Raw genomic sequence first — 24598 nt, forward strand, 5'->3', positions numbered from 1 at the left:
CCAAAACTCTCCCATCTTACTACCACTTTATAATATATTATTTTATTCTAACGTCCAAAATGGTTATAATTTTTCCACTGAATACAGATCAGTATATTAGAGAGAAAAAATAAGAGTTTGATCATTTAAATATAAATACTAGTGGTCCTATTCTGAAGGGTTTTCAGGTGTGTAGGGCAGATGATGTATTTAATATAGCTAAGTTATGAAACATATTTTATTCCAAGGCATTTATTAACTGGAGTGTCACCTTACTTTAACTAAAAGATGAAACTCTTACGCAAGAGTTATTTGTAAAGGATCAAATAAAATATGAATTTCTTTCTACATTATGTTTAAACGTTATTCTACTTTCTACAGAGAGGAAGTGGAGTAAAGTGGATCTGTGAAACCATCTGTCATAGGTATTAGTGGTCAAGTAGAGTTCAAAAATATAGAAATTGAATTTAATTGCATTTAATCACCAAATCCTCAGAATACATTTGCTCTGATATGAAAAGATATAGAAATATACAGACACATTAATTCCACAAAGGAATAACATGCTCATTGAGGAATCATTAGTTACTTAGTCATTTGGCATATAAGACACTACTGTACTTAATTTTACTTTAAAATATGGTAAAATGTCACATTTTAGTTCTGAATTTGGTTACTCAAGTCAATCTCTTAATTTTGTGAAAAAAATAAAATTCATCTTTTCTGGATGTAGTTTTACCTGTTAGAGAGGTTTAAGTCAGCTCTGCTTGAAGTTAAAGGGAAGAACTTCGCGATATCTTAAAATCCAATCTATACATAAACTAAATACTACTATGAGTGGAGACGAGAGAGAGAGAAAGAGAGTGTTCCCAAGAGAATACGCTAATCTTCTCTTCAATTTCCAGATACCTAAGTGGTTTTACAAGCCTACGAAGGGATGACTGCAATTGCACGCTTTCAAATAACAAAGAATTTTTAGGAAGAAAATAATATTCCCCAAATGGTAGCTTTTCATCTTCATCTTTACCTAAAAATGATCCATGATACTTTCAGGGATATATCCGTTTGGAGTGAGTAAGTGATTCTCAAAGCCCCTCAATGCCCTAAGATTCTATGCAGTATTTCATCTGGCTTCCAACCTTTCTCTTAAGTTAACAGTTTGCTGTCCTAAGATGCTAAAAATCAATAGAAATTATTTAGACCAATAACGCTTGGCCTGTGTAGGAATTTTCAGCAGCTTTATAGGTAACATATTCTGAAAGTATGGGCAGCAATAAAGGAAAAGCATTGATGCATGGAAGACAGCTAGAAGTTCTAGGCAGACGGTATTTGAAAGAGAGAACAAAGTCATGTGGCAAAGAGTAAGCTGTCAACATTGCATCATCTGCTTTCTGACATGCTTCATGGATCATCATGTCTCCCCTGTTGTTCAGTATAAATAAAAGCCAAGGAAGAAGGCAACAGGATTCATAGGCTACCCACTGAGGTGATATTTTGATTGTTGTGAGCATATTACCTCTGGAGTTCCCACTGAAATGGTTACAGAACATCCCTAACTAGAGGAAACAGAACCAACCTCACCCTAAATTGTAGCTATTATAGAAATGCCAAAATGCTAGAAATCTTACTGTCAAGTTTTGCCATTAACTTTTTATGGAGAGGCAGTTTGAAAAATTAAAAGACAAAATAGTTACCCAATAATGTAGACCATGATTTATTTACATTGCCTCAACTTTTCAGTAGGTCATGGTGATGCTGCTGAAATAAAGAAGTAAATTGTGTGAAAGATTTCTGGCTAAAAACTTTTAGTATAAATTAAAAAGCCCAACAGAGAAAAATATATTATTATCATTATTACTATTATCTTCAGAGCACTATAAAACAATAGTGCTAATCCGGTCATTAGAGTTTTTGAGCTTTGAAGGAAGCAGAAAGCTCACGGTGCTGCTCTAAAATAAGCAGTTGAGAAGTTGTCAAGATAATAGTTAGGACAATGGGCTGTGACGCCAAGTAGCCTGGTTCAAATGTTGATTCTGCCACTTATTGTAAGCATCGGACATAAGACTACATCTCTCAGGGTCCCATTTCCTTGTCTATAAGGTAGGAATAATAATGGTACCTACCTCCAAGATTTTTGCAATAAGCATTTAATGAGATTAATCCATGTAAGGAATTTAGGGAACGGCCTGACACAGGGTAGGCACTTAAAGTGTTAACCCTAGCAAATGAAGGGAAAACATTTCCATGCACCTAAGAAGTCAGCCAGCTACCACAAGACCTGATATAAGCAGATGCTTTGTACTTCTCACTCAGTCATTTAGTTGACAAATATTTATTAGCCATCTATATGAGATGTACTGCACCAGGTACAGAGGACACAGAAAAAAAAAAAAGAGACAAAGTCCAGCTACTCAAGGAACTTCTCATTTCATCACTTTGTCATTTTCTTGAATCAACATTCCCCAGGATAGTATAAAGTCTTCCCTTTTCGTATCTAGAATTCCTGTACTTCTGCCAATCTTTGTTTTATATCACGAGGCATGTTTGCACTGTTTTCGTATTTATCAGTTCATATTACTCTACATTATTGAATCCACTTACAAATGGAGAGTTTAAAATAAGCACAATTTTTCTTAATGTGATTGAGCAAAACTCCTGCAATAGATCTTGAATTCTGATAAATCAGAGGTTCAAAAGATTCTGTTGTGTATTTATTTCGGTTACTGGCTAGTGGAAAACAATGAGGTTTATTTTTAAATGAATAAAACATACACTTTAACCAACTATAAACATTAAAAAAAAACGAGGCTCCATTTCACTTATTGCTTACCAATAACTAACTGAAATAAAAAATTTGAAAAGCCACAAACGGAAGAGTCATGTCAGGATAAATGTAAATGCCTTTTAGCAAAATACACCTCCAATATATCATATACATACTCTGATTGTGTTTTCATAAAGGTGTGTGACACATCAGTTCAATATGTGCAATACTGTATATAAAGCTATCAAGAGAAAGGTAGAAAAACTAAGCAAATCATCTTTATGGAAATAAGATGTTATTTTCTCTGAATTTCACTCAGCATACCTAGTTAAATTTCAATAAGAAAAAAATATAGTATTTAACATAAATAGGCCTTACATGGTGAATGCTGATGTGCATTTGAAATAATATGTGAAAAAAGTTTGTGTTACCAATTTTTAGGAATACACTTTTACATAAATACATATTCTCAAGTTGTTGATACTACCAGAATATGAGTAAGAGTAAGAATAAAAACGAGTGTCAATTTCCAATTTTATCATTTTATCCATGTCACTAAGAAGCAATAATATCTAATAGATGTGGGCGTGGTCAAGGGATGTAAAGGCAGGTGGGAGAAGGTCTGATGAGGATCAGGATATTGGAATAAAATTAGAATTTCTCCCCGATAAAATACTAATCAAAATCCAAAGGAAAAAATAATGAAGAACTTTTCAGTTCACCAACTTGACCTGGTGAGCAAGGTTAACATCACCAGTGGTAGGGCAGGTTGACATAGTGTGCCTCCAGATATGGTATACTAAGAAGAATCATCCTCATATCTATGGGTTTCCTCACAAGATGCATGTCCTGAGTAATAAGTAAACGTTGGACAGACCCAGGTTGAGGGCCTACAGAATGAGAGGCCTATACTTCTAAGACCATAAAGGATATCAGAGACAGGAAAAGACTGGAACTGCTCCAGATGGAAGGAGATACTGGTAAATGACAACCAAATGCAACATGTGTTCTTGGCTAGAATCCTGGGCCAAGAAGAAAGAGTTTAGATAGTTGGTGATATTTGAATGGGGTCTGTAGATTAGATAATACAGTAATGTCAATGTTGATTCTTAATTGGAAGGTTATATGTTGGCTACGTGTGTCAATGTTTGATAAAATATACACTAGAGTATTTAAAGGTGATGAAGTGTCCTGTCAGTAAATGGCTCAGAGGAATAAGAGATGGAGGGTGATGAAGCAAATGAGCTATAAAAATATTTAGGGAGTTTGGGAATCTGTTATAGTGAAGTTTTTTGTAATATGCTTTTAACTTTTTTGTAGGTTTGCAGCTATTTCAATTTTTTAAAATTAAAAGCGAACATTAAATTAGGAAAACTGATACATATATACTGCATATATGTAATGGAGGATAAGTTGATATCCTTATTATATAAAGCGTTCTTACAAATAAGCAAGAAAAATAGCAAGAGTTCAATATGTGCAATACTGTATATAAAGCTATCAATAGAAACTGTTCATCAATTCAGACACAAATAACTTACTAACAAATATATTTCCAAAATATTCAAATTCACTAATACTCAAAAATTAGTACATTTTTAAAATTACAGCCAGTTTTCAGATGTTATATTAGCAAAAAATTATTTTAAATATAATGCTCAATGCTTGAAAATGTGCATAGTTTAAGTGTATAGTTAAAAGTTTGAGTGTGCAAGTATATAGTTTAATGCTTAAGTCATTTGCAAAGCAAACTTTTTTCTTGTAATTCACTCAAAACATATCTTACTTCACTTTTGGTGCTGTTCAGACTATTTTTACTGGCTGAATTAAATGGGTTTAAGCTGAAATATTCAATAATTCATGTATTCTGTGATGCATTCAGTATCCTCAAGAATGTGTCATCCTACAATCAAGCGTAATTTTTACAATACCTAAAGTTTTAAATAACCAAAGGTTAAAGTACAAAGGAAAGAAGACAGCATGTCAATCACTTTCCTTCAAAATGCTCAGTGAATAAAAGTACTAAAAAAAGAGGCAAAACATGAATGACTTTATTCAGTTGTTACAAAACATATCAATACATCGTTTCAACCACAAAAATATAAGACTTCTCTCCAGAATCAGTGGAAGTAGAGTGTACACAACAGCAAGAAAATTAGGTAATGGAGATAACATAAACTCCACTGTCAATTAAGACACCAAAATAAGATTTCACATGGACTTTTTAAAAAGGTAGAGACTTAATTGTAACTAAAGGAAATTATGAAATAAGTTAAAAGTTAAATTCTATTTCCTGAGTAGTAAACTGTAAAAAAAAAAAAAAAATTATAATTTTTAAGTGAGCCCTTTGTAAAACTATTTTAAGCAACTGATCAAGGGCTTAAAGAGTATTTGTGAAGTTTCACATCGACATGAAAAGACTAAAAGGAGATGTATTGTAATGCCAAAGAATTAAAATTTATTACAACAATCCTTCAACATTCACTGTGCATTAATTTTAAAATGTCAGTGCATATGAATGTATGGTAGATTAAGAAATGAGAATTAAATGAACTTTCATGGCACATCGAAAATTGTGTTATGATACTCTGAGTTGCATCCAAAGAATCCAACTCTGTCACTAGGGAAAAGAGAAAGCAATTTAAATCCTATGGAAGGGGCTATTTTTGATACAAAACAAAATCCATTTTTCTAGTAACACATCAACTTAAATGTCTTTTACAATTAGAAAATATAATAGAAAAGTAAATAACCCATCACAGTAGCAGTACAATATATAAGGTTCTTAGGAATTAATATAACAAAATATGTATATACACTTTATGTAGTAATTTCAAAGAAGATAATAGAAGACATTAAAAAATGCAGAGAAAAACCATATTAATGGATTAGAAGACTGAGTAATATAAAAATGTTAATACATTAACCCATAAATATGATGCAATTTCAATACATACCAATGAATTTTTTTCATAAAACTTAAACTGATTCTAAGTTATTCCCAAGAATGAAGTTTCAAATGCAGCAAAAATTTCTTAACAGGAAGAACAAAGAGACTTGAGCTATTAAATATCAAATCTTATAAAACTATATTAATCAGAGTATTGTGGTATCTCTGCAGAAATCAACAAATAGGCTAGTAGAACAGAAAACAAGGCCCAGAAACCGACTTCAGCATTGATGGAGATTTGAGGTGGCATTACAAATCTGTGAGAAAACAGTGAGTTTTTGAAAAAATGCACTGGGGCCACCAGCTTTATTCTGTTGGATATTGCACTGAATATCTACATCTAAGTAGATACCTTAGATACCTATATCTAAGTCCAAAATGTCAATTTTTTCTTAGGCAGGACTAAAGGGCATTAAAATAGAATATCTGTTTAATATAGTAAGGCAGATTAAGATGGAAATTTAAACACAGATGTAATATTATACCCTTTCCAGACCCACAATTAAAAGATCAATAGGGAACTAATCAACAGTATTTGCATTTATGCCTACAGGTAGTATTAATTGCAATACCAAATATTGTGCTGAGACAAGCATTCTCTCGCTAGAGTAACACAAACTCTCCAATACCCAAAGGAGAATGTTCAATAGCATCAAGGATAGATTTTTTTTTTCTTAAATGTAATAATTGTCCAAAATTGTAGTAAATTTTATTTCATTGTATATAATGGACCACGAATTTCTCATACAAGATTTCTTTTTCTTGAATTTTTGAATTAGCCTTCTCTTGTTTTATATATGGAAAACACATTATTTCTTCACTATGTCATTAACATAATCCCACCCTTTAGAGACAGAAATTATTGACTAGACTGCACATCATTTAAGAAAATTTAGTACATAAAAAAACCATAAAAACTTAGAGGCAAATTAAAAATATAGATGATAATGAATAAATATCCTTATTAAATGGAGCTCATTTTTAAGAAAACTTGAAAAATTGACAATCTATATACATAGGCAATTTATAAAAGAAGATATATACATGGCCAATAAGCATATGAAAAGGTATTCAACCTCACCAACAAAGTGTTACTTCTCACCTCCTAAATGGGCAAATTTTTAAATCATTGTTGAAGAAAGTAGGTAAGTAGGCACTCTGCTGATGAGAATGCAACATATTAAAATGTATTATGAAATATGTATTTCATATACACAATATGTAGAAAATTATACATACACATACATATCTCATAAATATTCACCTATATTTGGTGTAATCGTATACATATTAAAATCTATACTTGAATCTCTATATATCTATCCAATATCATAAAATTTAGAAGTACATACACACAGTGCATATAGAAACAGCCATACTGGTTCATTATAGTCAAGGTTCATTCTACCTTGTCACTTTCCTGCTTTGGTTGTTTAGTGCCCATGGCATACTGATTACTATACATTTTGAATATCACCCATGAATACAACAGCATACTACATTTGAGTAGTAATTTTTTGTATCTGCATTTTTTAAATGCATACAGTAAAAAACCACAATATGAAAAATCATGTATGTAAGTTTATTACTGGTACAAAAATAAACAGATTAATGAAACAGAAGAGACAGCACAGAAATGATTTTAATGTAAAATATAAGATTATATTTCAAATGAGGGAGGGGGAGAGTTACATAAATGGTGTTGGAATAATTAATTATCTGTTTGAAAAAATGTTTAGAGCCTCGATCGTCTTAAGTACACTAAAATAAATTATAGATGGGTTCAAGAGTAAGACAGGGAAACGATAAAAAATATACTTTTACAAAGCAAGGCTACCTGATCTCAGGATAGGAAAAAGCATTTCAAACAAAGAAAAAATATACAAGGAAGAAATTAAGTGAAATAACAACCAAATAATAAACACATATAAAGAAGCAACGTTTGAAATGCAAAAATCCTCTTAAAAGAAAAAAATTAAGTGCTCAGCAAAGTCAGAACCTCTAACAGCATTGCATTTAATTATAAGGAATCATTTACAAGAAAAAATAAAATATTCCTGTCTAAAACATTATATTTAATAGGAATTTATACATTTGATGGATTTGCTCTTTACACACACACAGACACACACACACACGCACAAAGAATTCTGGACCAATGACTCAAAAAAAAATCTCCATTCATTAACAACATCTCTGTGAAACATGATAATAGTAAATCATCGAGATATGATAAGCTTCTGTCTTAAAGAAAATCAGGAAGAGCTATAGACTCCTAAAATTTAGATGTCAACATTTTCAAAAATGGCAAAAGGGAAAATAATAAAGTCACAAGTTCTTAGCAAAGCCAAAACAAGAAAGAACTAAAATGATAATCTCAAAGTTTTATTCCCAAGTGAAGAAAAAGTTAGAAAAGTTTTTAATCATTAGAAATAGTTTTTAATGCTGAAAAGAAAAAAATAACCTTAAAAAAGTAGCAGACTGATCATTAAAAGTTACATGGGCCAATTATTTCTAATGAACAATTCACCTTTCCTGCCATTTATAAAGAAATTATATGGCAACACAGAAACGGGAAGTATGAAAAACTGCTATCAGGAGCACGAGGTTGGTTTCCAAAACACACTATGCTTGCTCTTTAATGACAGTTGCTTACACAACAACCAAAATTCCAGTACTCTGTCCGTAGGGAGTGAAGAGAGTAGATATGAAGGAGCTACAAGATGGATGACACAGAAGGGTCTTGCAATGGCCTAAGATATTTAGGGTCTGATAACCAGATAGAGTCAGAATAGGATGGTTGCCTGGAAATATCCTTGGTCCTCTGCATCCCCATCTAGGAGGAAAATACCCAAAATGTGTAATGAAAGTGAATATGGGCTGGTTAGTCTATGGGCTGCGGCAGCAGCAGTCAACTGATTCATTCTTTGACCCTGCAGAAAGAGTGGACTGCTTACGGGAAGGGAAAAAAAAAAAATGCCTTGCTTCTTTAGCGTGAAACAGGGGATTTGTGCTCTATGGGATAACCTCTGTGTGTTAAAATGTGTATTTCTGTCCATCACATTACCTATATAAGAATTATGATGAGAAATTCCATTTGCTTGCTTTAATTTACTTTCTTTGATGAGCACTTGACCATGCCTACTTGGTAGTGATATATGTATGCTTGGCCACATTAGAATATATATTGCAACTTTCCTAATAATAAGGGAGGTATTAAAGTACACAACAGAGATGCAATTTTGTGAGAGATAAACAATGATATAGAAACACTTCAAGAAAATAAAACCTAAGTAAAGTTTTTTGATTTTGTAGAAATTGGAGTTTGAAATTTTAATTTATAAATCCTATTATCTTTAAAGTTATTTATTAAATAAAGTGCAAGCAGAAAGTAACAAGTTTAGTAGCTTTTATGTCAGTCTATTAATTTCATCCATAATAAACAAAGTCATTTTTTAGTTCAGAACCATTAAGCCAAGCAAATATTGCCAGCAAGTTTAATTTTTACTTACTAATGTCAAGAAAGAGAAATGGCTTAATACATGACAAGCACTCACAAACATGAAGACACAATTTCAGCCTCATACATAAATACATTTTTACTCACCCAGAGGGTATAATTAATATTAAGAGGGTAGAAAAATCACATTTATTTCACCTGAAGTTTATTAATACAGAAGATGATGATAAACTACGGGACAGTTTTGTATTTATTTGCAAAGCTATTGCCACAACTTATCTCCATGTATGCTATCTGCAAAGCATTCAAAGTCAGAAGCATAAATAATGCTTGGATATCAGCAAAATTCCTAATAAACCCCTTGGAACCAATTTATATATCTAAAGTCCAGGATTGTTTTAAATAAAGAAGAACTATTATAAGCCACAGAACAGAATCTAGGCAACTACACCAAATTACACTAATCATAACAAAAGGATTTTATTTATCCTGAAGAAACTGCAGTTTTATAAGAAGGAAACAGTTTCTTCGGGATTTTCAATAAATTTCTTTTACTTTTACTGATAAGTATACTTTTGCTTTTCAACAATCCTTTATATTTTTCATATTTCTCTTCTATGTTTCTTGTATAAATGGATAAGTGAATCAGTAGTTTAAAAATATTTCTCTATTCTCTATTTACCTTTCAAAACACAATGGTCAGAAAACTAGAATAAAGAGAGAACTCCTTTTGATCAGCCTGAATGTCTCAATTATTTCCAACAAGTGTCATGTATTATTGTCTGGTTTTTTTAAGGTTATGCTGCTGGTGGTGAACATACTGAAATGACTGAAGAGCCAAAAATCTTTTTACCCTGTGCTCACATGAAGTTTGTGGCTTAATTTTTAATATCAGCCTCTACTTAAGGAACACCATTTGAAACCAGCATCTCGAGTTGGGAGGCCAAATGAGGCTTTGCTCATGGCACACCAGGACACTGCTGATGGGCTTCCCAGGAGTTTCATAATTATGCCACTTGGTTTGAAGCTATGTTTCAGTGCCAAGATTTGACTGAAGCCCTCTTCTTAATTCTGCAACAGTGTGATCATCTGCCTTTCCTACTTTCATCTTGCTTTTAGTTCACTTCAGATACCCTAGAATCCAGAGCATGCCCATTAGTCCATATATTCAAACCAACAAAATTGTGTGATTAGATATCCAGCACTAACACCGTGGCTGAGATGTTGCCATATAGCTTATTACAGTTGTCGTTATTGCCTAAGAACCTAACTTATAGCTGTTTCAAGGCAGTGGCTGCCAGTTAGTGAGTTTCTTGTGCTGGAGTTAATGACATTTCAGGATGGATTAGGCACCCTGCATCAATATAGCAATTTGAACATTCTCCAAATCCTACCACCCTAGCTTGATGAAAACTTTGTGATACCATTTATGATTCCTGATGTACTCATAATAACCTTTCTCTTCATCTTTTACTCATTTCTTCATCTACCAAATATTTATTTAGCATCTAACTGTGTATGGCAGCGTGACAGATGTAATGGAGTTTGCAAGTTTAATGCACAATCCTTGACAGCAGAAAACCTTAACATCTAATCAAAAATTGTTGTCAACTGGCCGGGCGCGGTGGCTCACGCCTGTAATCCCAGCACTTTGGGAGGCCGAGGCGGGCGGATCACAAGGTCAGGAGATCGAGACCATGGTGAAACCCCGTCTCTACTAAAAACAGAAAAAATTAGCCGGGTGCAGTGGCAGGCGCCTGTAGTCCCAGCTACTCGGGAGGCTGAGGCAGGAGAATGGCGTGAACCCGGGAGGCGGAGCTTGCAGTGAGCCCAGATTGTGCCACTGCACTCCAGCCTGGGCGACAGAGCAAGACTCTGTCTCAAAAAAAAAAAAAAAATTGTTGTCAACTATGTAAATATTTTACACAAACACACAAATTCACCTGAGAAAAGGGTGCAAAAGCTGCATCCCACAGCATTAATAGGGTTATCGCTAAATGTCAGAATTACAGGCAGTGGTAAATGTTTAATAATTGGCTCTCTGTTCTCTAGAGACACAATTCTAAGCTATTGGTTCATCTGCCCATTTGTATCAGAAAGAGAGTATTTAAAAAGTATACAAAAATAAAGGTTCATTGAAAAAGTATATTTTTAAAAGCCCTGTTTTGTAGCATCTGCTGATTTCCATGGAATAATTACTCATACCATGGCCTATTTCAAGCTACTAATGTCAACCGGTTCACAAAATTTCAGTCCCTAAAGCCAGTAAGCAAGCCAGCTCCAGCAAACCACTGACTGGATGAGCTTCATTTTCTTCTTTATATATATATTTTTTGTTTTCGAAATGCCTTAATGATAATAGTGGCTGCCCTCAAGGATAGAAACTGGATGGCAGGGGACAGGAATGAAGTGCCTTTTACATTTTGAACCTCGAGATGTATTACCAATTTAAAAAAAAAAAAAGCTACAATTTAGATTTTTTAAAGTTAGATTATGTATTTGTTACAACTGTAATCAAAAGCAGTAAATGATATTTTAATGTCTCATGCAATTAACACACATGTATACACACAAAATATTTAAATAACAATGAAAGACATGCAGCCATTAAAAAGAATGAGTTCATGTCCTTTGCAGGAACATGGATGAAGCTGGAAGCCACCATTCTCAGCAAACTAACGCAGGGAAAAAAAAAATCAAACACCTCATGTTCTCACTCATAAGTGAAAGTTGAACAACGAGAACACATGAACACAGGGAGGGGAACATCACACACTGGGCTTCGCAAGGGGTCAAGGGGAAGGGGAGGGAGAGCATTAGGACAAATACCTAATGCTTGCAGGGCTTAAAACCTAGATGATGGGTTGACAGGTGCAGCAAACCACCATGGCACATGTATACCTATGTAAAAAACCTACACGTTCTGCACATGCATCCCAGAACGAAAAGTAAAAAAAAAAAAAAAAAAAAAGAAAGAAAGAAAAGAAAGACGTTATATGTTAGAATGCCAAAAAACTGGTACAAGTTTTTAAAATACATTGGAAACTGATACAGGAAGAAATTAATGTAAACTGGGAAGATAAGTGAAAGCTTCCTGGAGATATGAGCGGAGTTCTGAAGTACGAGCAGGATTTGAACAAGCAGAGAAAAAGAAAAAGGGTGACACATAGATGCTGAGCAGACTGGTCACTGTGTCTGGCTAGTATTTATACTCCTATTGCTTTACTCCATCACCACCAGTGCTGGAGCTACCATTCCCACAGTCTCCATCACTTCCTACCTTCTCCCTCTTTAATTAGGCTTCAGAGCAGGCTTCCCAATAAGCTAGGCATTCACTGCAAATAGCCCAAATGGAGATAAGACTGGAGTCAGGAACTGACATAAGGAAGAGACAGCCAGTCTCACATCACCTCTAATAATAATACTAATGTTCATTTCATGTTTATTCTCTAGCAGAGACTTTGTGGTCTAATTCACAGAGTCTAAATTCATAGAGGGATAGCTCAAGCTCTTGCTCTTGCTTAAGATCTTGCTCTTGTGCTTTCTCCGAGGCAGGCAAGAACATGTGCTCAGAGGAAGCATCACAATGCCACTGCCACTCCATCTTGCCCCCCAAAAAAACTAGAAAAATGAGCATCCTTCAGCAGGGCATGCAGAAGAGTTCTTACTATGGTGAACTAGAATGCACCCATTGAAGAATCGGACCTGCACCTAATCACTGTCAATTGGGAGTGACTGAGTTACATTGAGAGAAGCAATTTACATGCAATGTGGCCTGAAGGACACAGTCTACTCACCAGGCCTCCATATAAAAGGCTCCTGCATATTCAGCAGGAAAACTTGGTTGTATATGACTGTCTTGCATATTACCAAAAAAGTGTCTCCAAAGGGGGCAGTGTTGCTTCAAAGACCTTCATACCTAGATTATCAGCATCATTGTAGATCTGCTTTTTCTGAAGGGACCAACTAACATAGAGTCCCCTGAACTTGTTCTCTAAGGACACTTACTACCTTGACCACAAAAGGCCATATGAGAAATATGTGTCTGGTTTCAGTGCCAAGAATGGTTGAATTATCCTGATTACTTAACTAGGGTTTTATCTTTTTGTTTGCTCTGATTTGTATACGTTTCATTTTTTCTTGTCCTGTAGACATTTCTATAAGCCTCCTTAAAATTTTTGTGAAAGAAAGCAGAAAATAATGAAATAAATGTTCAGGCAATGATGAAACTAAATAGATGAGTGAGGAAAAGCAGGATGACTAAAGAAAGTTAGCTTCAGAAATAAGAACAGGAAAAATTCCAGCACAAGCCATAACAGGTCTGTTGAGATGATAGAAGGCAATATCACAGTGCCTTAGTAAAAAGACTCAGTAATAGGAAGTGGGTTTGGGTTCTGGCTCTGTCAGTAACTAGCTAAATGATGCTGGAAAGAAAGGCAATAAAGAACCTAGTTTAATGATCTCCCAAAGACACGGAGAGACGAGATAGCACAGAGGTTCAGCAGGTGGACTCTAAAATCACACTGAGGGAAAAGACTACTCCCATTGATTCCCATCGAATCTTTAAGAACTTATCTCTAAGGCTTGTTTTTCTTATCTTTGAAATGAAAATAAGAGTGCTGATCTTGTATGATTATGGGAGGTTTGTGAATTTTTATAACTAGTATTTTCAAGCACTCTATATGGATTTACAGAGGGGGAAACTTGAGGTACAGAACAATTAAGTAATTTTTACAAGATCCCAAAAACAATGAGTGGTAGAGCTATGATTGGAATGTATGCTGTCCATCTCCAGGTCTACACTCTTAACCACTGCTGAATACTGCTGATAAATGAACTAATCCCGTGTAATGCATGGAGCAGAGTGCCTGGCACATAGTAAGCATTTAATAACTGTTAGCTTACTTAGCAAATGAAAGTGCCTTACAAATCTAAGTTATTTTCCACATCATGGAAAGATATACTATATCTCAAATATGATATTTGTTAAATAATAATATATCTAGATAATATCTACATAATTTATAATTTCATAGATACATGCCATGACATTGACAGATGATACAACCATAGAATGAATAAGTAAAACAATAAATTTCAGAAATAATATTAATTTTAAAGGTATAACTAGAAAACCTAACAGCTGAGCACAAATACTTATGTATAAGAAATATTCATCATATTATTATTTATTAAAATTTACAGTAAATGAGTTGAATACCCAAAAGTAAGGGTTGATTAAACAAAATATGGCATATCAATGCACACAGAAAAAAGGACTTGACTGAAATATGACAGAACATCAACATTCATCTTTTGGTAATATGATTGTATCAGTTTTCCTATTTCTTTCTAACTCTCAGTTTTCCAAATGTTTTCTACAGTGAAAACATATTTCTATAATAATCTGAAAAAATAAATACTATTTTCAATTGAAATAAATCCATTTAAAGCCCTGCCTATAACTTTAATAAATCTACCTCACAGAAAGAGTAAGAAAGGATTTGCCTGACAGCAAACCACCTGATGAAGCTCAGGTATTTCAGTTGCCCATATCTTTAAAATGTTTAAGGTGCTTAAAAAAAAATCAAACTATTTTAAGAAATATTAGGTGGAAAAAGTTTGCAGATTGCAAGAAGTCTGTGCTGGTCAGAGTGTGTACAGTTAAGGTGTTCGACCCTGGGAACCAATACAAACAGGACTCATAGTTGAGGGAAACAGACCCATTGAGATGCTGCCCAACAAGAGGCTGGAGGCCCCAGCACCAGTTAGCCCAGAGACAGGAGCAGTAAGAAAGCAGGTAGCAGTGGCCACCATCTATGTAAGGGATGTCATCCGGAAGAAGGCTGGGTGAGTTCTATGTCTCTACAAATAGGGGAGTGGGAGAAAGTCACAGGGAAGAAAAATCTAATGTGCAAAATTAAGGGGAGATTTTCCTAGCATGTAGAGGTAATCAGAAATACAACAGGTTGTTCTGCAAATGAACAATCTTCCTTTATTACATGTGACTCTTGTTGCCTGAAAGCTCAATGGACACGGGCAGAGACACACGGCTATAAACAAGGAGCTCACTGGATCTCAACCACAGGAAGACAAGGCCTGTCCGTACAGCCAAAAACAGACTGAAGGGAATAGCCCCAGTGAACCCTTCAAGATAGGATTGCTCCCTTTCTTGTCTTCCCTGAAAGTAGTAAGCCAGTTACCAGGTGAGTGTTAGGATGGCATGCCCCCCTCAAAAACAGGCCAGAACCTGGGAGGAAAGAAACCCAAGTGAAGGGCCTGGGAAATTATCCTTTGGAGCTAAAGATGTAATTAAATGGGCCTTCAAGCCGCAAGAGCAAGTTGGATAGTATGTCCCTAGGAACTTTCCTCACTAAGTCAGTCTTGCTATATTTTGTTCTCCACATAGATTTTCTTATGTTTGCTCTTTAGTATTTAGTAAAGATGTGCAAAGTCCCAGACTGCCTCATCTGTGATAAGAGAAACCAAATAAAGAGATTTATACCCATGCTTGGACAGGATCATTAAAGTTTTTATATAGGTAAAGCACTTTATATGTATAAACTCTTTAATCTTCACAACAACTTATGAAGCAGGTACTATTATCCTCAATTTACAGATGAGGAAATTGAGATACAGATCTTATGTGACTTCCCCAATGTCCACAGATAGTAAGTGGTGGACTTCCATTCCCAGAACTGTGGTTATTCTTTCCAGAAGGAATCATCTTAAACTATTTGGTATTATTTCATAGCAATTTATGTATATGTCACGTATCATGAATGACTTTCGTCTTCTTCCTCCCTTCCCCACATCCAGAGCTCCTAATCATGTCTCACATACAAGAAAAGCTGGAAGATAGTAGACAGCATTTTTATACAGTGCATGTCCAAGAATACAGCTGTAACTGCTACAAACTATGAGGTAAAAAAGGAAGTTATCTGTCAGTGATTAAAATTATACGACTATTAAACTCTAAACCCAGGAAATTTTGCAAAGAAATAGAATATAATATTTTTGTGGATAACTATTCACACATTAAGAAGTATGTTTGGCTTTAAAATTGAGAAAGATACGTCTTGAGGAATTCAGTAATTAATAAATTTGTTTTAGGAATAGCAACTTCTTACTAACCTGAAAAGCAGCAACTCCTTCTGCTTTTAGGCAATTACTTTCAATTACCTGTGCTTGTGATTTTTGTATAATGTAACAAAACCATTCTACCTTAAATCAATCTTCTTGTTGTTGTTGAGAGGGAGTCTCGCTCTGTTACCCAGGCTGGAGTGCTATGGCATGATCTTGGCTCACTGCAACCTCCACCTCCTGGATTCAATCAATTATCTTGCCTCAGCCACCCAAGTAGCTGGGACTACAGGTGTGTGCTACCACGCCCAGCTAATTTTTGTATTTTTTAGTAGAGACAGGGTTTCGCCATATTGGTCAGGCTGGTCTTGAACTCCTGACCTCGTGATTTGCCCACTCAGCCTCCCAAATCATAAGGAGATATACCAGAGAAGAAAGCTTTTGTTTACTTCTCTTTAATATGTTCATTTAACCGCATACAATGTAAACACAGGAAACTACAGCAGCCACATTTACCTGTGATCCAAGTGGTGAACTGAGAGAATAACTCCTGAATTTAAGTGGGTCTGTTTTAGGGTCACCAAAATAGTAAATTCATGTTTATTTCTCAGCTTCTGAAAAAACTGTTCAGCTGTAGCAGTGGATGCTTTTATGCTTCTGGGAGTATCTAAAAAAGAAACAAAACATATACTAAGAATAGACTAGAATTTGATTTTATGAAGTATCTTTTACATGTAACATCTTTCAAAAAACTTTATCAAGTTTATCAGTAGCAGCTGATAAATACCGAGTTTCAGACTCCTGGTAAATTCTTTTTCAACAAGACTTTATGCTACATATAATAACATAGGACAATAAAATCACACATGAATTATTGAACTTGTGTTTCAGGAATCTGTTTTCAAAAATGTCACCTTTGAAGCAAAGAATCAAAAAACCTTATTTGAGGATGTACACTCCCAAGTTTTCTCTTTACACAATTCCTATATTCTAGATACCACAGCAACATCGGTGTCAACAATGAACAAAATGATGTGCTTCCTAGAATAGGACCTAAACGACCACACTAGAACTAGTTAGCTTCTAATCATGACACCTCATGACAGAAAACTGGATTTAAATCTATGTGCCACCCTCCACATTGGTTTCTTCAGCCAGAAGGTTTGCTATAAATAGATTTTTAAAAGATCATTGAAATTAGTCACTCTCAGCCTTCTGTGCAGTGGAAGAGGCATTAAGATCAAATTATCTCACCATAGATATTGAAAAAAAGAATACATAGAACTTAATTCCCATTTCTTCCCCAGGCTTAGAGAAAGCTTAGCCAAGGAAAGCTTACTTAAGAGAGGAGAAACTTTTATCCTGAACTTCTGCATATTTTAGCCTTGTATTCCAACCTCCGGACCCAGATTATATGGGGAAACAGATAAGGATAAAAATGCACTTAGTAAAAACCTATCATTCAAACAATCTGCTAGCTGAGCATAGGCTCTCCTATTCATAGTGTATGCAAAGAAGATTGACGAGAGGTAGACATGCAGTTTGTATTGTGATTACTCTCCTCTTTCCTATGCTTCAGTCTAGATAAGTAGTTTTCAATGGAAGAACTGGTATTTAGAGAGGACAATCCTTCTTTGTGCAGGATTGTCCTATGCACTGTAAAACATTTAGCACCTCTGGGTCCCTACCCAACAAATGTCAGTGGCACCCAATCCCTAAACTTTGCAACAACTCAAAGTACTCCCACACATTTTCAAACATTCCCAGGGAAGCAATGCAGCAGAAACTTGGGAATCACAACCTTGATGAAACAGAGATTATAAAATTAATCCAAAATTCTCCGCCTTTCTAGGCCCACAATTTTACATGATGCTAATCTAATCACCTGGTCTAAGTCCATTACCGAGAATATACAGTCATGGAAAACATGCAGACCTTGAGACACTCATATAATAGAAGGGACACCTAATATGATACAAGGAAAGAAATGCTCTCAGAGAGGAAGGTACAAAGTGTTAATGGGTCAGGGGGGAAAGTAGCCAACAGAATCTGAAGGGAAGGCTCAAAAAGTAGATGCCATTTGATCAGGAGTTTACCAGGTAGAGAAAAGAGGAAAGAGCATACCAGACATAGGAAAAGCTTGAGAAAAACCAGAGATATGAAAGGGCATCACATGGTGCAACAAATGAACAGCAGACATTGCTGGATGGGGCTGGGAAACTGGATGAGGCAGGACCTCACAGGCCAACTTAATGGGACACCTGCTGTTTCCATCACCATTATCAATTTACTCTCCTGGTTTAAAACAAAACAAAACAAACAAAGAAACAAAAAAACCTCCCTATTTACCACTGAGAAATGATCCCTCCCCACTCTCAACCCTTGACTTCCTCTCTGCTACAATTGGTCATGTGACACAGACCTGACCAATCAGGGCATCACCTATCCCTGCGCACAGTAATCGGTTCAGGAACAGGTACCTCATCCAAGGTAATGAAGTCAGACTTGGGATAGTTGTTCAAAGTTTTAGAAAAAAGAAACTATCTTGTTGCAAAAAAGAAACTTCAACATTCCCAATCAACTTTCATAACTCAAAAGCATAACAGTAATCTGAAACGTTTGCCCTAATCAATGCAATAGTTTCTCCCCAGGCTCTATTACGGATAAGACAGGCTGTGGAGGAGATTCCACAACATTCCTCTTAGCTCCAAAATTTTTTGTTTCCTCAAGGAAGCATGCAAAATCTAATTGAGAATGATTTCATCTAGTGTTAACTTTTAATTCATTCTAATTTATACAGAAGTGAATCATTCACAAACGACATTACTTCATTTTAATTTAATAGCTAAAAGCAAACTGAAATTAAATTATAAATATTTATTATGCTTCTCCTCTTTTCAGGCAGGTAGAACTTCAGCAGCATCCTTTGTCTTGCTGAACAGGATGATAGATGGGGATGCAAATGAGAAAAATGGAGAAAAGATTACAGTGAATACAGAAATGATGCTCAGACCCGCAGAGAGGTTCAAGGATGTGGCCCAAAGAGATAGAGCTCTTACAGTAAGAGAAAAGGAATTTGGAAATGTGTGGCAGCTGCCTTACAAGATGGAACTTTAGAGATAAGATGCTCAAAGAAGATTCTTAGGCTGTTGTGTTGTTTTGTATGCACAGAATAACTTTATTAAATGTCTATATTATTCACTATTGCTTTTGGAGTTAGATTTGTGAACAGAGCTGAGAGGCTGTATTTTGTTCACTTACTTTTTAACTTTGTTGTGCTTTCAGATGAAATGACAAGTAAAGATTGGCCTTAAGGTAAAAGACTGAAGAACCTGGAAGAATGAATCACATTTGAATGTTAGTAAAAATGTACACCACTATGGTTGAAAACATGGTGAAGGAAACTGTAGGTGAAGGGAAAACATCAAAAAAATTGATCAATCCGCATTTTGAAAAAAAAATTTCTCTAGTGGCCATGTGGAAGGGTTGCTTCAAGAAAGAAAAAAACTGGAAAGAGACCGCTTGAGAAGTCTGGCAATTTGGTAATTATTAACTTATACAGGTTAGATTTCACATATTTAAATATCATATTTTGACATCCCTAAACTACCTTTCCCAAATCAAATTGATTTTCTTTGGCTTTGACTAGACTAGTAATGGTGATACTGAGCTAATAGTGTTTGCACTGCTTGTCAGGCATGTTGATGAGGGAAGGTCCAAGGGAACTCTGAGGTAGATGGATAATTTGTATTGGGGTGCTTAATGAAGTGCTTAAGGAGACCCACACAGCAGAACCATCCTCCACCCCACCAGGGTGGTAGATGGGGTGCTATGAGGCCTCCATCCAGCTTAGACTTGAAGTTCATTCACTCATGCAGGGTCACAATTCAGGACAAGACCACTTATCCTATTCAACCTCTCCTCCCAGCCCATTGTCTTCCTGTTTTGCTACCTCTATGGGGATGGGATGGCTTGCAAGAAGGAGGGACCCTCCAGCATGAACAAAGTCAGCAGAAGCCCCATTCTGCTTATGCTATAGGGATACGAACAATAATATTCTTTTTTTTCCATCCTGACTAACCAAGTTCAACAAGTTGTACAATTGTTTAAAAATGGGCTTCCATGAGCCTCCCACCTATAACGGAGTAAGGAGCAGTGTAGAACACCCATGGGAGAGAGAAAACCCAACTTGATTTACCATAGCCTCTGGATGGTCTCCTCACCTGGTGCTCCAGCCCAGAAGCCCAGGACACAGATGAAGATTTTTAAGATTTCCTGAATGTGACAGAGAGAGTACATAGAGGAAGTGTAAGTCATGATTGTATCATAATTTTCGGTTCTCTGTCCACAGAACACCTTCTACTTCCAACCCTTAGCTCACCCTAAAATACTTAAATGTATTGTTCCCCTTAAAAACATGTTTTCAAGAATTCATTATGTCCAAGTCCAGGAAGGACTTGATGAGGGCCTAAACCCTGTAAGTGGCATCAGAGTAAAAAGGAGGGGTAGGATTCAGGATATATGTAGAAAGTAGAATCTAAAGAACTTGGTCACTAATAAATCACATACAAAAGGTAAAAGAAAGGAGGAAAAGGAATCCAATTGACTGCAATGTTTCCAGCTGCAGAGATGTAATGAAAGGAAATGCAGTAGAAGCCTGATGGTACCCAAATGGGATTTCAGTTTTAGAAATAGTGATTTTAAAATGCCATGTAACATACATGTGGACACGTCCAGTAGAATGCTAGTACTTCAGAATTTGATATGAAAGAGGTTAAAGTTGGCAATATAGATTTAGAAGTCACCAGATTGTGTTACGTAAAATCATAGGCGTGCCTGAGTAAGTCACAGGAGTCACAGGAATGAGAGGAGGATGAAAGGATGGACCACAGAAACACTAAGTCAGTAGCACAGCAGGGGCAGCATATATAAGCTTAATAAATACAAACACACACACACATATTCTATAATGCTGCACATATACTATACAACTTTTATCCTGCAAAATTGTATAATAATATATTTTTTCCTTTTGAACTCATGTTCCATTTTGTTCTCACAAAGCCCTGGAGACTTGACAGCAGCAACAATTACTACTTCCTTTTTTAAAATGAGCAAAAAAAGCCATGGAACATTTCCATGTTCACCCCAAAACACCAGCAGTTAGAGGTATAATGGGGATGACAATTTTTGGGCCAGTATTCTTTCCACTAAATTGTACTGTTCCTGAACATGGCATCCTTTATCCATGCCTAATTGCCAGTCACAAACAATTGCAAATAAAAGTGCACCAACACAGAAAATAATTCAGAAAAAAGTAATTATATAAGATAACGTTTTTAGTTCTTTAAGTAACTAGCTGAGTAGTGATTTTAAGAAAGGTCATTTTACTCATTTGCATTTCTATTTCCAAATTTGTAAAATTGGCATTCCTGCCTTATATTTTCATCTCAAGGATTACATAATGTTCAGAGAGACTCTAAGTTCCCATGATTAATAAGATAAGACCCAATTCTGGCACTGATCATTAAATCAAGTCAAGGAAACCATCATCCAGGAATTAATTTTACTTTATTTCTATTATCATTAAAGTTTTCAGAATTTTTTTTTTTTTTTTTTTTTTTTTGAGACAGAGTCTTGCTCTGTTGCCCAGGCTGGAGTGCAGTGATGTGATCTCGGCTCACTGCAACCTCCGCCTCCCAGGTTCAACTGATTCTTGTGCTTCAATCTCCCAAGTAGCTGGAACTACAAGTGTGTGCCACCACACCTGGCTGATTTTTATTTATTTATTTATTTATTTTGGTATTTTTTTTTAGTAGAGACAATGGTCCACCATGTTGGCCAGGCTGGTCTTGAACTTCTGGCCTCAAGTGATCTGTCTGCCTCGGCCTCCCAAATTTCTGGGATTACAGGCATAAGCCACCGCATCTGGCAAAAATTTTAATTTAGATATGCATTAAGCAATCTTTCAACAAGGAATCCTGCTAGGAATCAAATACAGAAAAATAAAGTGCAGTGGTTACAGGAACAAACTTTGAAGCCAGAAGAATGAGGTTCCAATTCCAACCATGGAGATTATTAGCTGTTCATAGCATGTAGTAAAGACCATGGGTTTACTGTGAGAAGTATAATAGTTATTATTATTACTCTTACAAGCAATGAGGCTGTGGAATCCATGAAAACCAACAACTGCCATAACACCCTTGTGATTTTCTGAGCTTACTTTCATTCTAAGTATCCCAAACTCAGCCACAAAATACTAGTTTCCAAGTTTGAAAATTGATATACAAGTTTTGACCATCAAATTATTCTTAGCATACAATCCTGCCTAGCACTCTCTGTTTCCAGAAAATTATGAAATATCATTCTTTTATGGACAAAAATCAACGTAAAGTGAAATTCTTTCTGAAGCAGGGACAAAGATCATTTGATTTGCTGCTTAGAGAAAAAGAGGCTGAGAAACAGGCCTTGAAATGCTACTAGTAAGCTCTATAGAAAAACTTATCAACATGACCATGCTGCATGGGAGCTTTTTAACTGGAGAACTGCTTGAGTTTAAACCTAAAATGTATTTCAATGTTTTCCAGTTTTATTGTGCATAGAGCCTAAAAATCCCATTAAGAAAACAACCTGTAGCCGTTTAAAGCAATTATTAATAAATAATGAAGTAGCTCAGAAGCAATTACATCAAAATATTCATTTTTAGTCATGGGAATACCAGAATGGAGTGATGAGTTCATATGTGGCTACAGTAAAAATTTCTAGGGATTTAGACAATGTGCTAAGTATTCACTATATACATACATAGTTAACGAAGAAAGGCGGGGGGAGGAGGAGACAGAGAGAGAGAGAGAAAGAATCTGACTTATTTCTAAAATAGACTGTACTTAATGAAATTATGCATATAGTAGCAAACATGGGTGTTTACTGAAAAATAGAGTCATGTTGGAATTCCTTTCTTCTTTATTTGGTGGCCAAATTTCTCTTCTTAATGGGATTTGATTAACAAATTAAAATTGTATATATTTAATGTGTACAATGTGATGTTTTGACATCTATATCTATTGTGAAATGATTACTACCATCAAGGTTCCTAACAGATCCATCACCTCACATAGTTGGCATTTTTTAAATGTATGGTGAGAAAATTTGAATTTCAACTATACAATACAGTGTTAATAACTATAGTCACCACACACTATACGTAGATTTCCAGAACTTATCATCTGCATAAATGAAACTTCATACTCTTTCACTAATCTCTCCCATTTTCCCCATCTCCTAGCCCCCAGAAATCACCATTTTACTCTCTGCTTCTATGAATTCAATGTTTTTAGATTCCATGTACAATGAGATCATGCAGTATTCATCTCTCTGTGCCTGCCTTATTTCACTGAGCAGTTTGTCCTCCAGTTTATCCACGTTGCTGCAAAAGATATGACTTCTTTCTTTTTGTAAGGCTGAATGATATTCCATTGTGTGTATATACCAATATTTCTTTATTCATTCATCCACTGGTGGACATTTTAAATTATTTCCATAGGTTAGGTACTGTCAATAATGCTGTTATGAACATGGGAGTACAAATATTCTTCAAGATACTAATTTCCTTTAGATACATACCCGGAAGTGAAATTGCTGGATCACATAGTAGTTCTATTTTTTATTTGATGAGAAACTTTACACTATTTTTCATAATGGCTATACCAATTTACATTCAAACCAACAGTGAACAAGGGTTCTCTTTTCTCCTTGTCCTTGCCAGTAATTGTTATCATAGGTCTTTTTGATAACAGTCATTTTAACAGGTGTGAGGTGATACCTCAATTTTTCAAATTTGCATTTCCCTGATGATTAGTGATGTTGAGCATTTTTTCACATACATTTTGACTATTTGTATGACTTCTTTTGAGAAATTTTATTTAGGTTCTTTGCCCATTTTTTAATCAGGTTATTTGTTTTCTTGCTATTGAGTTGCATGAGTTTCTTATATATTTTGGATATGGACCCCTTGGCAGATGTACTGTTTACAAATGTTTCTTCCATTCTGTACATTGTTTCTCCACTCTGTTGATTGTTTCCATTTTTGTGCAGAAACTTTTTAGTTTGATGCAATCTCATTTGCCTCTTTGCCTTTGTTACCTGTGCTTTTGGGGTCATACACCAAAAATGTATTGCCTAGACCAATGTCAAGAAGTTTTTCCCTGTTTTCTTCTAGTAGTCTTACAGTTAAGTCTTTAATCCATTTGGAGTTGATGTCTGTATATGGTGTGAAATAAGGGTCTAATTTCATTCTTACGCATGTGGATATCCAGTTTTCCCAACACCGTTTATTGAAGAGACTGTCCTTTCCCCCCGTGTG

General features: G+C 35.3%; 1 protein-coding gene across 2 annotated transcripts in view; it reads right to left on the reverse strand.

Annotated features, from left to right (window-relative positions):
* Positions 1-24598, reverse strand: part of NELL2 (neural EGFL like 2) — a 368466-nt gene that overhangs the window by 292146 nt on the left and 51722 nt on the right. For both annotated transcript variants that reach the window (XM_009180559.4, XM_017945819.2), the window contains one exon: positions 16753-16903. In XM_009180559.4, the coding sequence (XP_009178823.1) occupies positions 16753-16903 (151 nt within the window). The remainder of the gene's footprint in view (positions 1-16752; positions 16904-24598) is intronic.

Source organism: Papio anubis, chromosome 9 (genome assembly GCF_008728515.1).
Source record: "Papio anubis isolate 15944 chromosome 9, Panubis1.0, whole genome shotgun sequence".
In the NCBI taxonomy this organism is placed as follows: domain Eukaryota; kingdom Metazoa; phylum Chordata; class Mammalia; order Primates; family Cercopithecidae; genus Papio; species Papio anubis.